Source organism: Clarias gariepinus, chromosome 21, assembly GCF_024256425.1.
Source record: "Clarias gariepinus isolate MV-2021 ecotype Netherlands chromosome 21, CGAR_prim_01v2, whole genome shotgun sequence".
Lineage (NCBI taxonomy): Eukaryota > Metazoa > Chordata > Actinopteri > Siluriformes > Clariidae > Clarias > Clarias gariepinus.
The window spans coordinates 23,200,865-23,218,729 of NC_071120.1; the positions used below are offsets into that span (position 1 = coordinate 23,200,865).

The 17,865-nt window shown below is 39.3% G+C and overlaps 1 protein-coding gene across 3 annotated transcripts in view; it reads right to left on the reverse strand.

The window, feature by feature from the left end:
* The window catches only part of cacna1ba (calcium channel, voltage-dependent, N type, alpha 1B subunit, a), a 156,151-nt gene that overhangs the window by 136,011 nt on the left and 2,275 nt on the right, over positions 1–17,865 (reverse strand). For all 3 annotated transcript variants that reach the window (XM_053481035.1, XM_053481036.1, XM_053481034.1), the window contains exons 2-3: positions 15,464–15,569; positions 12,891–13,030 (exon numbers count right to left, since the gene is read on the reverse strand). In XM_053481035.1, the coding sequence (XP_053337010.1) occupies positions 12,891–13,030; positions 15,464–15,569 (246 nt within the window). The remainder of the gene's footprint in view (positions 1–12,890; positions 13,031–15,463; positions 15,570–17,865) is intronic.

Below are 17,865 nucleotides of genomic sequence, written 5' to 3' on the forward strand. Positions count from 1 at the left end.
GCAGACGGTACCGCAGCGTTCAATGCAGAACCAGCAGGTTAAAGAACAGTTTCTACCTACAGGATCCTAAATAAACTGTAATTGATTCATTACCTCTTTTAGCACTCTTACACCCGGTTCCCACTTTTACGATTTTTGTTAAGGATCGCTACACACGAATCATTGTAAGTCATGAGTAGTCGTACGAGGTATATCGGGGTGTAATGTTCGGCGGCTTGCCAGCATTGGCTTTTAAAAAAGTTATGACTCATTTATTAACATGTTTAAAGTATAACAGAATTTTTACGAAGTCAAATATGTGAGCTGAACAATTATTTCGAAAAACTGGTATGTCTAGATCCAACTAATTCAACAGGATTAAGCACGTCACAAACGTAATTCATTTTAGTAAGATAGACAGTACCATTTTTAAAAGCTACACAAGGCCAGAATAAATTTTTTAATGCAGGATGGTATCATTGATAGTTCAACATTACATTTTTTTCTTATTATTTTTGACTACTGTGATACATCACTGCCATCCACAAGTATCACCTGCAATATATTGAGCATTTCATCTAATATATAAAATGTATACTTTGTCAGATATCACAGGTCTCTCTATAGGAACCCGTAGGCAGCACACCCTAGAGAGTACATTTTTATATAGTCAGCATTATCTGTGGTCTTCTCATAAATAAATAAAAAAAAGTTAGCTTATCTGTGCCTTTACATACTGTAGTACCGGTGTATTTTACCTTAGTTCTGCCTCAGTGCTTCGTTCCTATGCCATAGCTAAGGATGTTAGAGTGTGTCAGAGTCACACCAATGCCTCCACAAATGGGTCGGGTCACTGACAGTTCGAGGGAACTCTTGGACCATCTCTTTACTTGTTTCTTTCACTTTTAAATGTGTTCCAATAGGGCAAAGGCACTATTTACTGTCATTAAAGACTAAACTACTATTCAGTATATTGATATATTGATCATATTTATTACACAAGAAATATACTACACTACTGTAACATTAACACCACCACCAAGAGAACTGAACAATACTGATTGTCAACTATACACCAGCAAACACCAAAGCTCTCCCAAGCCTGTGGGGACCATATTCTGGTCCCAGAAAGTCCTGGTGCACCACAGTTACCATGCAAAGAACCCAGCAGGCAAAGGTGCCAAAGTCACTAACCTGGACTTTAAATTCCCCAGATCCCAATCCAAACAAGCATCCTTGGGACAAACAAGTCCAATCCGAGGAGGCATCATCCCACAACTCATAACACTCAAGGGATCTGCTGCCAACACCAAGATGCCAGACAAGACAGGACAACGTCAGAGGTCCTGCAAAGCCAGGTCCCGGGAGGCCAAAGCTGCCCAGGTGGCAAAAGCAAAACCCAAAACCTATAGATGGTTGAAATAATATTTATTTTAATATTATGCCCGTACGTTTAGTTTTATTGCATTTTTTTTTTATCTTAAAAGTTACTTTGTACTGCTGCTTCCTCTGCATTCTATAATCTCATATGACTACAGATGACAGCTCTGACACTACAACGGCACATTGCTAATATTTATTTTACTACCTTTGGCACTTTTTACCGTGAGTGTACACATTCCAATCTTAACACTTTTCCCCTTATGCATCGCACAGAAGCATAGAGTATGTGATTCTAACAACCAGAATTTCAACGTGCAATTGTCAGTAACTTGACACTTATTTCTAGTTCATCCTAAATGGCAGCACTGTGATGGTTATTCATGCTCAAAGGCAAAATCTAATTATCAATAAAGAAATACAAGAGACAGTAAAAGGCTGACTGCTTGATAACATCGTCCTTGTTTTGGAATGTTCCTTATATTTGTGTGTGTGTGTAGGTGTGTGTGTGTGTGTGTGTGTGTGTGAGGTGTTTTGTAACATGTACACTAGTATTGAGAACAAACGAATTTATAGCTATATGCTTTTAAAGAGTGATTACTCCAAGGTTATGAGTTTTAGGTTTCTTAATGGGCTCTAACCATAAAACGTTCTCTTAAGCTGAAACCCTTCATGTAGAAGCTTAAAATGTTCTCTCAGAGGTACGAAACCAAAGAACCTTAAACCTGTACTTAATAAAGTCTTAGTTGTAAGACTCTGTCGATTATAAACATAGAAATAAACATACAAATGCTACCAAGTCTTGTTGCAAGTGATCAGTTTAAATGAAATAATTAGGCTAATTAAATAAATAGGAGTTTAGTTAAATTTAAACACCTACTTTACCTCAGAACAGAAGCCTAAATAGGTTAGCTAGCAAGTTTATTCCTCTAGAAGTAGATGATAAAAATAAATATTTTACCTATTTTACCTCACAGAATAAGTCAAGCGCTGTTAGCCTAGCAGCAAGGTGTTTTCTGTGCAAATTTCCAACAGATATGATGGTTTAGAGCGATCTAAATACATATTTTACCTCAGGGAATAAGTCTAATTAGCTTAGCTAGCTAGCTTATTTGTTTTCAAGTGTTATAACATTTTCAAACCACAGGGATAAAGATAAATATTTCACCTGTTTTACCTCAGGAAAAAAAAGTCTAGTTAGCCTAGCAGCAATATGTTTTCTGTCCAAATAGTATTAAATTGTCAAACAGATTCAGTGATTGAAATAAATCTACATACATGTTTTACCTCAAGAAACAAGCTGAGTTAAGTTAACTTAGCTTTACTGTTTCTGTTGGTGAGTGATATTATGTTTAACTCTGACTTGCTGTACATTACATTTAACATTAGCTCATGGTTAAAATCAGTGATTAAACTTTGCTCAGAAAAAAAGCCCAAAAAGTGTCTTGTTGTTTTTGTTTTTGCTTCTTTTGTGTGGAAGTTTGTGTTTAGATTTAAAAAAATTAAATTAACAACTTTGACATGTTTGCATTTGAAGTGGTAAAATGTTGCTGTACCATTATAATGCTGCAGGTGGCGTGCTTACGGCACCACATATATGGCACTTACCCTGTACAGGATGAGTGGTATCGAAGAAGAATGGATGAATCAATGAATGAATAAATGAATGGATGAATAGAATCACAATAGCAACACCCAGGTATCATGATAATATTGTATCGGGAGGTCCCTGGTGATTCCCAACCCTAGTAAATATAATTTAAGCATCCAGATTAATACAAATACTAATGGTGTAACAGTGCACGTATTTAATTTGTACTGTTTGGTACAGCGCCTTGTAATACAAGTGAATACTGTACAGTCTAGCATTAACTTGTGATGGAAGCTTTTCCCCATTTTTCTCCCTTGGGCTGGTTCCACTTCTCAGGATGCCACATCTGGCCATTCGATCTGCAAGTTATTGGCACAGGTTTTACACTGGCTGCCCTTCTTGATGCATCTCACCCATTTCTTGGAACTGGCACTGATGATGCCCTGCATCCCAGGGGCTGGATAGTACATATGGGCATAGGATTAAGAGCATTACCCAAGGGCCCAACAGTGGCAATCCAGCGGTAAGTGCTATGTCATAGTGAATAGTCTACTTTCTGTTAAACATACTGGTCGATATAGACACATTGTAACGAGAGCTTGGAATCAAAGATATGATACGATACCATACAATACAATACAATATGGTTAACTGCTACACCCTTAATCGTTTCATGATTTAAATCAATTAACAATTCCAGTTGACCCAATATATGAATTAGCTGAAAAGGGCATATTTCCAGGCACCAGCATGTTCATGAAGCCAGAAAGATTAAGCCTCTCCCTCTAATCTCCCACAATCTATTTGTTTCTTCTCTTTGTTTATTACACTACACAGCCCCGACTGCATTTAGCCATGTGCAGTTGCTTCAAAGCCATTAGGCAGAGATTGTGAGTGCTTACTGGAAAAACTCAAGATTTATTCACACGCTCAGTAAACAATTCAAAAACTCATGATAATGTGATTTTGTGTCTGGTGGCCTTGCTTGAAGTTATGCAATAATGTAATAATAGCTATCTTTATTTCTGTCCACTATTAAATTAAAGCGAAAGAAAAATACTGCGTTAAAAAAAATAGGTCATTTGAAAAACAAGAAACCTTTAATTACCGGGCAAACTCCAGCTATTTTTCTAGCAGTGTGGCCTGCGCGTGATCATGCTACACATCATTAGCCTGGAATGTCAGGGACGTACTCATTAGCGAAACAGCTAAGTAGAAACATTTATTGTTTATCATTTATCTTCTTCTCTGTGTTAGTTTAAGAAAAATGCTGACTTTTATCCATCCATACGGGTAGAATGCATCAGAGCTAATGTACTGTTCAGTTGCCTCTACTAACACTAAGGAGAAAGATGCGAGCGCAAAATAATAACACCTGTGTGAGATGCTGGCATCAGAAAAGACACAATAGTCTGTAAAACGGTGGATTTTTTTTTTTTTAATCCAAGTTTAAAATTAGAGAAAAGATTATACTTTTGGATTGTTATTAGTTCAATTCGATTGAAAGAAAGAAGGATACATTTAAATTGTTTAGACTAGAGAGAAGCGTGCGGAATGGGCGTGGCACTAATCTTTTTCATAGTAAACATCCCTTTTGCACTTGCATGTTAAATTTAGTAGATAGATGGAACAAACAAACTTCCACACAATTCTATATTCATGAATATATGCCTGATTGCCCTGGTGTTTACTGCTGTCATGTGTTTCCATTGCAGCCCTGAACACTTTCAGACTACTGAAGATCTTTTTCTGCACCTAAGATATCCAAAAATATTTTGTGCTGTTGCTACAAATTAATCCATTGGCAGCCACTGTGCAGCTTGCATACCAGTTTAGCAACTCACAATAAAAAAAAAAACACCCGCAACACAAAATATACAGCATTCACTTCCAGCAGTCGAGCTGAATCACACTTGGGTCCACTTAGAAACTGATCAAATGACCGTCTTTCACTCCATAATGAGTCCACACGGAGGTGGTTTCGTGAAGCAGCGCCACCTACATTCAGGACTGTGTGTGGGTTGACACAGTCACGAACTGTTAACATCAACGTTTGCATGCCTTACTGCAGATTACAGGATCGCATTTTCATTCTTATCCTAAATCCTGATATTTATTAAAAGACTACTATGAAAAAGTTTCAGATAGGGTACATGATTGGGTTAACTTTCTGCATTCGCTTTTATTTGTAGCTGGTAAAACCCTGTGAATTTACAGTATGCAATGTCATATATGTTTTTTATTATAATATATGCTATTATGTTTAATAAAATTTCTCAAATTACAGGACTTTCTCAATTTATGCCATAATTTTTAGACTACTTTTCATTTCACATTCTCTGTGTCATGCAGGTATTTCAAATTTCAATGATCGAAATGGAATAGAAAATTCAAGATAAGCACACTCTCATATTAAATTCCACCTCATTAAGCTTTGAAAACATGGTGGCTAGTTTATCATGGGTGAAAATGATTCCTCTTTCACTATTTATGTTCGGCAGTATGCCTGTGCCATTAGGGAAGAAAAAAAATCAATACTGCAGATGTTTTAACCTGGTCATTCAGTACATTCAGGTCATCAGCTGACTTCATTTTATTGCCCCATAACGTTGCTGAGTCTAGACTTGACCAACTGAAGCAACCCCAGTCCATAACACTGTCTCCAGAGGCTTGTACAGTCGGCAATATGCATGATGGGTGCATCACTTCATGTGCATCCTTTCTTACCTTGACACGCCCATTGCCTTGGAATAGGATCATCCTGGACTCATCAGACCACAGACCTTGGTTTTCTTATGCCCACACAGCTGTTTAGTCCCAATCCCTTTAAGAGAGTTCTCTTACAGTAGCAAAATGTGTCTGGAAATGCTCACTATTAAAATAGCTCTGATTTCTATTGTCCATTTTTATGATGCGACTTTACCAAGCGTTTTAGTAATCTCTGATTAGGAGATTTTTTTTCTCTTTTTTGGGATTTTCACTTTCACTAGGAATGTGGACACCTGACCATCACACCCATATATGAATTTTCAACAAAAAGTTGGACACAATCATTCTATAGAATTGTCTTTGCATACTGTACTTCGCTTTCAGTAGAACTACGAGACCCACACCTGTTCCAACAAAGCCAGCTCCAGTGAAAGGATGGACTGCAATGGTTGGAGTGGAAGAATTCAAGTCTCCTGGAGATCCACCCCGGGGTGAGTACCATAGGGATGGCACACCAGGCCTCCTCAATTCATCAACCTCAATAGTGCTCTCGTGGCTGAATAAACACAAGTTCCTACAGACACATTACAAAATCTAGTGGAAAGCCTTCCCAGAAGAGTGGAGCAGATCATGAAATCAAGTTTTGAATGCAGTCAGGGTGTGACAGTCAGGTGTGCACAAACTTTTGTCCATATAGCGTAACCTTTCATGCTTATGTTCCAGAAACCCAACATGAACAGCAGTGTATTTGTCTCTTTTGAGTGGATGAAGGTTGAATGGGGGTCTCCTGCTGAACGACAGGCGTGAACATCAGTGAGGTTGAGCGGCAGGGAATCCTATTTTACACGCCTGAGCGTAATGCAAAATTCCCCATCATTCAATTCCCACATCTCTTCACTCAATCTAATCCGTGAGCCATGAAATGCACACATATTCCCACTAAATCTCTTTCTTTTTTTCTCATTTCCATCACACACACACTTCTTATCTCGTACGAGCACAAACACTACTCCCCTTCTTTCTTTAACAAACTTGTTCTTGCTGTAAAGGACTCAGGATGACTATTAGCACACACACACATGCTCCATGTTTGGCTATTCTCCTTCCCTTAAGTGACTTTACATAATTTCTGGAACAAATCTCCAACTGGATGACATTATTGTTCAGAGAAGAAAAAAAAGACAAGGGGAAAACACACACACACACACACACACACGTAAAGGGCCATTGAGGGAGGCACAAAAGTACTCTAGAAGCCTACAAATTGGAATGGACAGAAGTAGACGAATTGGGAAAGAAAGTGAGAAAGAGAGGGAGAGAGAGAGAGAGAGAGAGAGAGTAGCGATGGAGGAAGTGGGATCAGGAGATTGCTTTAGGAAGTGCAACTACTGCAAAATCTATTTAGTGGAGCAGAAGGAGAGGTGGCGTGGCCAGGAAGCCATATCCTTTTGATTAGGACGGTCGCAAGCAGTGACGCACAAATGAGCTCTGTGATTTAACCCATTAAACTCTGACCTACAGTCCCCTCTCTCATAACTACAAATGTTCCATGAGCCGTTACAGAGTCCACAACTGTCAATATTTACATGAAGAAACATTCATAAATGGATTACACAGCTGTTTGGACTTATTGTCTGGCCTTCTATTCAGATAACTACACGGCATGTAGAGTGCGCCTTCGCAGAAGTCAAAACGACAGAGAGGAGATTTTTCAGTGGTGTCTAAACCTCAGGCTTTAAATCAGAAACTAAATCAATGCTATAGGTAGATTTAGTGCCGACACACTATACTAAACCGAGGTCATGGAAGCGTGTGCTCTCCTAGAAAGAAAAATGATCCATCTGCTTAATTAAGACTCCCTTCCCAGGTTCGTCCAAATCACAAACACACAGCGTGTCTCTTTTGGCTAAAGCGTCCTAACACCACAAAACTGTGTTAAAGGAGGCAGCTTAAGTCTCCAGCAGGCTCCCACAGATGGTGTGTAAAGCTCCAGCTCGTTTCCTAAGGCAGCAGGAGCAGCAGCAAAATACATTGTGCCACTTGCACTACGCCGCCGTCATGAACACAGCATGTTCTTTCATCGAGTTCTTGCAGGAACCTGTCCAAATCGCTCCATCTGAACTTGTCGCATTTATGCATTTTAAAAAAGAAAGCAAAGAAGGAAAAAAAACGCTTTTACTTACAGCTCCAGACCTGCACAGGTGGGGATAAAAAGAGAGAAAAAGTATCCTGGATTTAATCTTTAAGATAGATCTTTCTCAATATCTTAATACATAGTATATGTTATATATATTAACGACATAGTGACAGGTAGACTGTCGATTCGAGTCATTTCGATTTGGGGTTTTTGGTATTTAAATTGATTCAATAGCACTAATATCTATTATCTGATTTATTCCAAGCAGCTATATTTATTACAAGTTTTAAAGCATTAGAAACAATTTAAAGTGTAATGCTGTGTAGTGTAATGTGTTGTTGATTTTTTTTAATTTTATTTCATATCTCATAAGAAGTGATTAGATTTTTCCCTGCCCTCTTTATTTTCCATCCACCCAACTCCAGTCCAGCAGGTGGCGGTATTGCATAATCTGCTCATAAACTTCAAAGAAGAAAAAGTGAGGCAAACAAACGGCAACTTCCGGTTCTGAAAAATAAAGCAAACACAAAAGTGCCAAAGCATGCAGTTCCTCGAATGTCCACTTGGAGCTGGCTCCAAAGGTGAGTCAGTCACCATAGACTCCTATGTTAAAATGTTTAACTTTACAACTGAAATAAACACATTTACAACCTGGTACAAAGTAAATGGTTTTTGGTGTCCGTAGCTAGGTTTCCCATTCATGACAACTATATGAGAGTGAATTTCTATGTAACCCATCAGTCAAAATAATATTAAGTCATGAAATGATGCTTAAACCACTACCTGTCTGCTATGCGGTACTTTAACTTCAAGAAATGTAGTTGACAAGGAAGAACGAGTAGGAGGGTCCGAGTAGGAGGGATGACAGGTCCAATCAAATATAAAGTAATGTTAGCATATAAATGAAAGTTAGCCACCTTAGCATTTTAAGCTAGGCTAAAGCTAAGCTAGTTCATAGGGTTGATTTTTTACGACACCGGTACCAAATCAATATTTTTAAAACAGAACCGGGTCCGGAGAATAGGCATGTTCCAGCTGAAAGCCAATTTTAGCCAATTTCTGTTTGCGCCACAAATTTGCCCCCAACAACCAGAGCTCCTAAAGTTGTGCTTCAAAAACAGTCTGAATGCACAGTTTGATCTGCACAGCTGTAGTAGCACACCAGGCTTACATTGTAGCACGATGTGGACATACTTATGCAAACATTTTCCCTCCTAATCATAATTTTTTAAACCTGCCAATTCCCACCCCTCATCCGGGCGCTGTCTGCCCTCTTCCACATACACGAACTGTTAGATTCCTACGATGGCCTAGTGTTATCGTGATTTGCAGCGGAGAAAGATTGCACCTGCATCCAGAGCAGATGGACAATTTGGCTCCGTCGCATAGGCATGATTCGCTATGAGAAATCATGAGGGAGCCATGCCAAGTTTTTTGTGGGTTTTTTTTTTCGGGCATTGTGGCTAAATCATTTGTAATCTCACATAATTTGAGACACTGGATTGAAGTAGAAGCTTAGTTATAATCATCGGTAAACTTTTCAGTATGTTTTAGGCAAAGTGTTTTGTAATCTGATCTAATTTGTGTAGCTCTTGGTGCTCTCATATAATATGGGGAATATTCTTATTTGCCATATATAGTAAGTCGCTCATCATTTTATGGTGTTTTAAAGCTAGATCACAGTGTTTTTCTTTTTAATAGCGTGCTATAAGAAAAAAAAACTAACCAACAACAAAATAGCATGTAAACTGCTATGAACTGTACATCAAAATATAATTTGCTGTCTTTTAAGAAAATGAAAATCATTAAACCACGCACACACATACACACACACACATACACACAAAGTCCAAATTCAGATGAAATATAAACTCCTATATGCGTTACGTTCCGTTCCGTTACGCTACGTTTAGACACGAACAAAGAACTGGGCGTGTAATCTTCCAAAGAAAAGCAAAGGCGGCTCGGTAAAAGCAATCCATGGAACAGAGAACACCCGCTGATGTTCACCACAACATCAACCCCAGCATGAAGAATTACACTGGAGCTCACCACCACCACCACCACCTCCTTCTCCCTTTATTTCACCCGTAACAGCCTCACCAAGCTACCAACAGTTTTTGTAAGAATATCAAATTGCATTGAGAGCTCCGCTTCTATCCTCGAACGGTATACAGTACTTTTTCATATAACTTGTGTAATGTAATGTTTTTCTGAAGATGTCACAAAGTAATACAGACTGTAGAGAGAGAGAGAGAGAGAGAAGACGTGCTGGTGGACATGCAAAGCCATGAGAGAGGTTGTGTCGTGAATGCTCTCACTCTGTTTCGGTTCAATACGGTATTGATCAGGGTGTGAGTACCGCCAGTCAGACTTATTCTCTTATTACCCGACATCTTACTGGAGGAGTATTAAAGCTCATGGAATGACTAAGTGAGCTGTCTGTTATCTCCTTATTGCACTAATTACTTACATTACATTAATAGATATCTTTTGTGATTCTCTTCAATCCTGGTTATATTAATAGACTCATTTTCATTTAAATTATTCGCTTAATATGTTTCAGGTTTGGAAATTTCGTCCAGCACTTCCAAACAGAAAAACGACGCGAGCGATATCGCGCATCCTGACAAGCACTCAACAGCACGATTGTTGCTGCATTGAGATGGTCATTATCCACCATTGGAGGAGGAGGTGCCAGAAAGCAGGGCGGCGTTCAATGCTACATGTCTCCTCCCGACAGTAATTGCTCAATAGTTCTCCAGTCGCTGTCCACATTGCGAAATCAGCGGCTGAAGCGCAGAAACTGACAACAGGAGTGGATGCGTGCTATAATGGACTGAAACTCTTGCTCCAGTCGTCACTTCATGCTGTGACGGTACGGGCTGCAACCAGAGAGACAGGATGTCTGACAAGATGTCAGTCCTAATCTATTGTTACACAGTACGGATATCAATATCTTAATAAATTATGGCTCGGCACAACCTTCTGGGAGGATCATCGATACACTTTGTCGCGGGTGTGTATAGTGATAAAATCTTTTAGGGTCCAAGCACTATGACATCGCCGCCAACAAACCAGGCCATTGTGATCTCAGTACATTGGCGATGCAACATTGTGGAGGGATTTTTGATATCTCAAATGGGTATAATGTGACATTTTTAATTAAGTGACACCTCATTAGTGACATCATAGTGTGATGATTTTTTTCCAGCACATGGAGATTTTTAGGGGTCTAAAGATAAAACTCCCTCTCTTCCAAAATTTCGTCATATTGGCAGTGTTGGGTACTTGGATTAGTTTTTTGATCTACCACGTTAGGGCCGCCATTTAAGTACTCAGTTATTTAGTTACTTTTTCAAAAATGTCATCCGTTAATCTGACAATTTATGCAATCTGTGAGCCAAACAGCGGGCATTCCCAATCCGTTATTGTGTGTGTGTACTGTATGTGTGTGACAGTCGTCCTACAAGCCCCGTCCCCAATAACCCGCCCCCCTCTGTTATTCCTGCTGTTATACCCCTATCTCACCTATGTGGTTTGACTATGCGAGGACCGACGCGTGGAAAGATGGAAACCTAATCACAGCCCCAAAACTCGCCGGTGAATCATGAAAGACCATACTTATAGTACGGCCACCGCGCGAAACCGCGTAAGTGAGAGGGGTATTGGTAGTTAACAGATTATAGGCCAAACTTTGCTGAGTGATGATGGTAGAATAATTATAAAGGTCTTGACTACAACAACATGCACAAGGAACCACAAAGGAGTTTTTATTTTCTGCAATGGAAAAGTACTCGAACTAGTTACTTTTATTAGAAATTAACGCTGTAATGTAACTGTACTTTTTAATGACAGTAATTTTGTAATGTAATCAGTTACTTTAAAAAGTAACGTCCCCCAACACTGCATATTGCTACGGTATTAGTATGGGCGATGGCGCAAGGTGCTTGGGCCCACTCATCGCTGCTGGCAACTATATTTTTAACAATTCCTTTTTTTTTTTTTATTATAATAATAAATTTAAGTACATCAATAAGGCGAACTCTGCCTGCAGTTTCTTCGTTCCGTCCCTCTGTACTGTACATCTTCCACCTTTTGCGCTTCAGCTGTTGCTGCATAATATATTACCCTGGCTGGTACTGCGTAGTGAATAATACAACGAAAAGCCCTTTTCTGCATCTTCAGCTCAGAGCACGGCTCTTTCCCTTTGCAGTAACAGCCGCTGCTCGCACTAAATCTGTTTATTGCTCTGAGGTGGCAGGATGATGTAAGCCCTGGTGGATGGGACGAATAAATCTGCCAGCCATTAGTGAAAGTGAGCCAGGACCCTCCCAAGTGGAGGCAGTAACCATACAGGGATGTGCTCTGACGCAAGAATAACCCGTCACTGCTCGTTCCCCGAGGACGGCTCAGCATCCGCGGCTGTGTCAGCTAACACTGGCTAACTTCGCTCTTTAATAGTCTGTTCAAACAACCACTGGTTTTAGATGTTATTTACATTATATCTTGATGCCATAACTGTGTTCTTCAGAGATGATCAATTGTTCTTAACTTAAAACCTAAAGTTAAAGGGGCGGTTTGTCATTTCTAAAAGTGCTTTTATTATAACCTGGTAGTGACAGATGAGCTGATATACATATGAAGACAAGGCAGGTGCTTGGGTTCTGTTCAGTTTGAGGTTTTTGTTAATGGTTAAAAAGCAGAGTTTGTACTTTAAAGGTGTCATATGGGTTATATCATTTCACAGACACATTAGAAAAGATATTATTTTCCAGTATCGCATGTTAAAAATTTCTGGCCAGGACATTAGCCCCAACTCCAGACAGGAACATGCATCCCCAACTCGGCCACTTTTACTTTCAAACAGGATGCGGTGAGTTTTTTTCCGTAAGGAGATAGCTTGACTTTCTTCTCACAGGTAGCGGAGTGCTTAAGAGATTACACACCGCTCCTTTAATAAGTAATCTCTCGATGAGAAAGTAAGCAGCGACAGGCCGCACGAGCGTTCCTTTAAAGTGCCGCGTCAGAGCGGCACGGTGTCACCGTATCGCTGAATCACTGAGCATAAGGTTAGGGAAGCTGTACACTCACCCTGTCAGCACTACGACGAAATCCATTACGTTCCAGCCGTTACGGAGGTAGGAGTCTTTATGAAACGCAAAGCCAAGCGCGATGATCTTAATCCCAGCCTCAAAGCAAAATATGCCAATAAAGTAGGGCTCTGTGTCATCCTGTGAGAAAGAAATGACAAATCAGAATCAAGGGGAGAAAATACAAGTCTCGTATTATGCCAATGAAAAATCAACAGTATTCTCTGGGTTGTTTAAGAGATAAACAATATGATATCATTAAACATAAATCAAACTTATCATTAAGCTTAACATTAAGCCTAATTTATCAGGTTTTTAGCAAAGTGTGTCATTTTTCTTCAGCAGTTAAACTAAACTGAAAGTAAAAAAATCTTTTAACTCATGTGCATGACTCGAACAATTAAACTTTAAACTACTCTATACTGTAGCATACGGAATAACCACAAAACTCTATGAAAGTATGAAAATGACAAAATTATGACTTAACGGTCCAAGAATTGGTCCAGAGTGCGGGTCGAGCTGGAAAACATTTTGTTTACAGTACCTGGCGCGTTATCCAGAGCATTTAACATTTTTTGTCTCATTACTGTATATATCTAAACAGTTGAGGGTTAAGGGCCCCCCTCAAGGGACCTACAGTTGCAACATTGTGATGGTGAGGTTTAAACCTTAAACCTTCCAAACAGTAGTCCAATGCCTTAATCACTGAGCTACAGTACTCCTGCCATCCAATAGTGCAGCTCGACCATTGCAGCGAGTCAGCTACTGTAGATAATCAGTAACTTCTGTTCCTTTTATGGGGCGCCATTACTTTTGTCCCAGTCCAATGGCTAGACTTGTTTGGCTTCATTTATAGATTTTTTGTAATTGTTTTCTCAAGGTATTAATATTAAATGACAGAGTGTCGCAAAGGGACAGGGCTACGTTTACTTTACAAGCTACATTGTTCAATTCCGCTTTGTTGTTGTTGTTGTTGTTGTTCAGGTTGGATTTGTATGTCATGATGGTTTAGATTCATAATTGAAAGTGACTTTTATCTGATGGCACATATGCGTCTTTGCTCAATAGGTCTTTGCTTACGTTATCTGGACTAAAACACAAATTTATGTGACCGCTCATTCATTTCAAACACTGTGATTTTACCAAAAAAAATTCTCTACAGCACGGCAAGCAGTTATTTAGCTGAATATTTTTTGATGAGTGATTTTCTAAATAAATGTCTCAGGATAACAGCAATGAAATGATGATATTTTCAGTAACAAATCTCCTATGATAAAACACATGCAAACCCGTGCTACAACCGTATTGAATTTGATATCGTTCCTTATAATAAACCATCAGGCAGGCGCTCGCCCAGCTGAACCGGTTTAGCGTTTTTTGAGCCGGCAGCTGCAAGGCCCATTGACTGAATAAGTGACATCTTGTTTTCATAAATGCCTTTCCTTTGGTGCCTGAGACCTCCTCCTGAGCGACACGGCACTGAGCATTCACCTCTTCCCTTTTTTTTTTAACGCCCTGACATTACGCTTTAAAAGGCAGACTGAATATGAAGTGTGGATTTAAATACGGGGGGTCCATAAGGGGGTTTGATCCTGGTTGATTTACAGAGCAGCACTGGGGAGAGCCTTGCATCTACATGACACACACTCGTACATACACTTACACATCCCTGCTGAGACCACAAAGGGGGGACTTTAAAGGTCTTAACCGGAGAACAGCCTTCGCATTGCTGCAGGAGACGTAAACTTAAGCTCTGTTGTGATCATTAAGCTTTTATTTTTATATTATTATTATTATTATTATTATGTAATGGTGCTAGGTTGTGTTAACCCAGAAAGATTGACACATATAATAACCTAAAAACTAAGAACAGTAGAAACTTGTTCTCTGGGGGTTTAACCCAAACCAATTTCTTTTTCATCTTACTGTATATCACCTCTACAGCGGTAGCTATTTGGCTAGACGGGCTTTCTAATAATGCAGCTGATCTACACTGAAATTAGCTAGGTTCGCTAGCTAAGCAAGCTAAGAATATTTAAACTCTAGCTAATTATTTAACGTAAACCATTTGCATAAATAAACATGAACTGTATCCAGCTAACCTTAATCCTTAATCCAGCTAACCTCAATCCTTAATCTAGCTAACCTTAATTTACGTATATTATGTAATTACAACCTGTAGCTATTTCTCAAATTTATAGGCAGCTTTACTAGCTTTTGTGATCTCAGATTAGCGGCTATCGTCTATACCGCATAATCCTGTATAGTGTACATGGTCGCGTGGTCATGGAGCCTATCCCAGAGCGCGAGGCGGGGTACACACACTGGATGGGGTGTCAATCTATTGCAGAGCACACACACATGGGCAATTTGGCGAACTTCAATTAGCCTAATCTGCATGTCTTTGGACTGTGGGAGGAAACCAGAATACCTGGAGGAAACCCATTTAAAAAAAGAAAAAGCATACAAATAGCATATTTCTATTTACAGATGATTAAATTTTTATAAGTTATAAGGAAGAATTGACCGGATCATTGTCAGTTAAACCACGTAGAGAAACAGGCAAACACTCACCAGTCGCTCAGACATCGGGGTTTTATCTTCTGCAGGTAAATGCTGCTCCAAGGCCAGGACAATACAGTTGGCTATGATGGTGGCGAGGATCATATACTCAAATGGAGTGAGACAGTTAAGGAAGTAACACGTGAACACCTTGAATACATACAGTGTACAAGTACCAGGAAGGTTGGGAGAAAGAGATAAAAACACTACGAATACATCATTTTTATGGTCATTGTGATTTATGCTTTATGTCAAGGATGCGCCTTGCCGTTATCACAGAGTCATTAGACATGGCTCATACGGCTTTAACTCTCCATTTGTAGATGTAATAACCGAGAGGTTACCATGTTAATGGTCGTCTCACTTTAGTCCACACAAGTGTCCCGCCTACAGCATGTTAGAAACAGGGGTGCTGTAAAGGAAGGGTGTATAGGGATGACTTTAAAGAGCACTTAGAAATGCTATAACAATTAAAAAAAGATCGGCTTTACAGTAGGTTTTTAAGGGGTCCGAAATCTCTAGCAATTTGCTTGATTAGAGATGGATGCTAGGTTAATAACTTACACGCTGCATCAAATCAGCTATTAAGTTGTTTTTTTCTGTGATTTAAAGAAGCATATTTTCTGGTTCAGTGAGCTTCATTTTGATTGCAAGGTTATTATGTTTAGGTTTATCATGTCCAGTTGCTGGGATATGGCCAGAGCGAGTTTGATTACGAATATTTAAATAAGGATTATGTGATGCAATAAGGAAAAGTGAACCCTCAGCCTGATTTTGACACCAGGACTTCCTTACTGACCCTAAAAAAGACTTCGCAAGCAATGAAAACAAATGCATATTCAGCTTGGATAGTGTTCATTAAAGAGCTTTTAAACAATGTTTAGGAATAACTACTTTTAAAAAAGGATCAAAGCACAAAATGAACCTGTGTGACTTATAGTTATACATGACTTGATATGGCGGGTCTTATAGGATGCTGATATCATAATCTTTCATGATATCTCTTGATGTATATTTGCCATAAGTGTGTGCTTTATAAACTCTTTTAGTACATTTGAACAAGTACCTGATTGAATGTTAAAATCAATTTTTGTAATAAAACACAAAAATAGAGTATATTTGTATGACAATTATTACTAAAGGCTGAGAAATCACAGAGACCCCTAGGCCCATCCTGACAGGTTTTGTTTAAATTATTTAAAATTGTGCAAACTTTGAAATGTACATTTCTTAAATTATAAAATCCCTGAACTTATGGAATTAAAATGATGGCATTTTTGCATTTTATCAAAGCATCAATAAAAATACCGTAATATTAATAATAATAATGGAATTTCATGTAAATATAAGAAAGTTGTAAAAAAAAAAAAAAGTAAAAATGCAAATCATGCCCTTTTAACTTTTAACACGAGCTAAAATGTGAGAAGCATAACCCCATGCAATCATTTTAACTTTTAACATAAAAAGCATGACAAATATTTTCCCTATACGTATTTCAACAAGACCCATCACAAGTCTTCCTATTATATAATAATCCTCACCAAGCAAAAGCTTGGGACTAGCCTACATTTCTAAGCATGAGCGCAACAGAGATGTAGCCATGTGAACTGCTCGTGTGCCGCCCACGTTCAAACAAACGCTGCCAGGTTCGGTTTATATTGGCAGTTCGTCCTCAACTTCCTCGCATTTCTGGCCACGTGAAACGAGAGGCGGTTTCGACACCTTGGAAAGCTCCAGATTGGAAACGAGCGGCAAACGAGGACAAAAGATTACATAAGAGAAGACAGTTACTATGAATCTTCACCGAAATCGTTTCAGTCTGAAGTTCTTCTGCTGCATTCTCATAAATCGTGCGCGTCAGAACCACAGAACCCGCACTATGGATTCGCGTTCGGTCATCTGGTCACTTTAAAGTCTATAAAATACTGTAGATTGACAAAGCGGCTGTGTCTTCCTAGGTGAAACACGGCCCTGGTGGCAGGGCGGAGAGTAGTAGCGATGTCTTGGTGCGATTAATAGCTGCATTTTAGGCACTCATTGCTGCTGTTCCCATGGGGAAATGTGAGCGGGTAATTTGGGCAGCCTAATGCGAGAGCTGCTCTGGTTGCTAGGAGCGACCGAGAGGCTCGCAGCATCCGAAAGGATCAATAGCGCATCGGCTGAAGAAGGAATACCAAGACATACGAGGGAAGGGACTATACGAAGGACAGGACTGGGAGGGAAACCACAAAAACCTTGCTTGCACTTAGCTGTGTAGTGCAGGGCTACAGGGTTCTGGATCTGCATCGGTGCTTGATCAGATAGACAAACTGCTTCTGCCAGCGACTCAACTCCTGACCCTTTCTTTATTTTTTCACCAACTTAATTCAGTTTCATTTGTTTTGTTTTTTTACTCACAGATTGAAAATCATCCT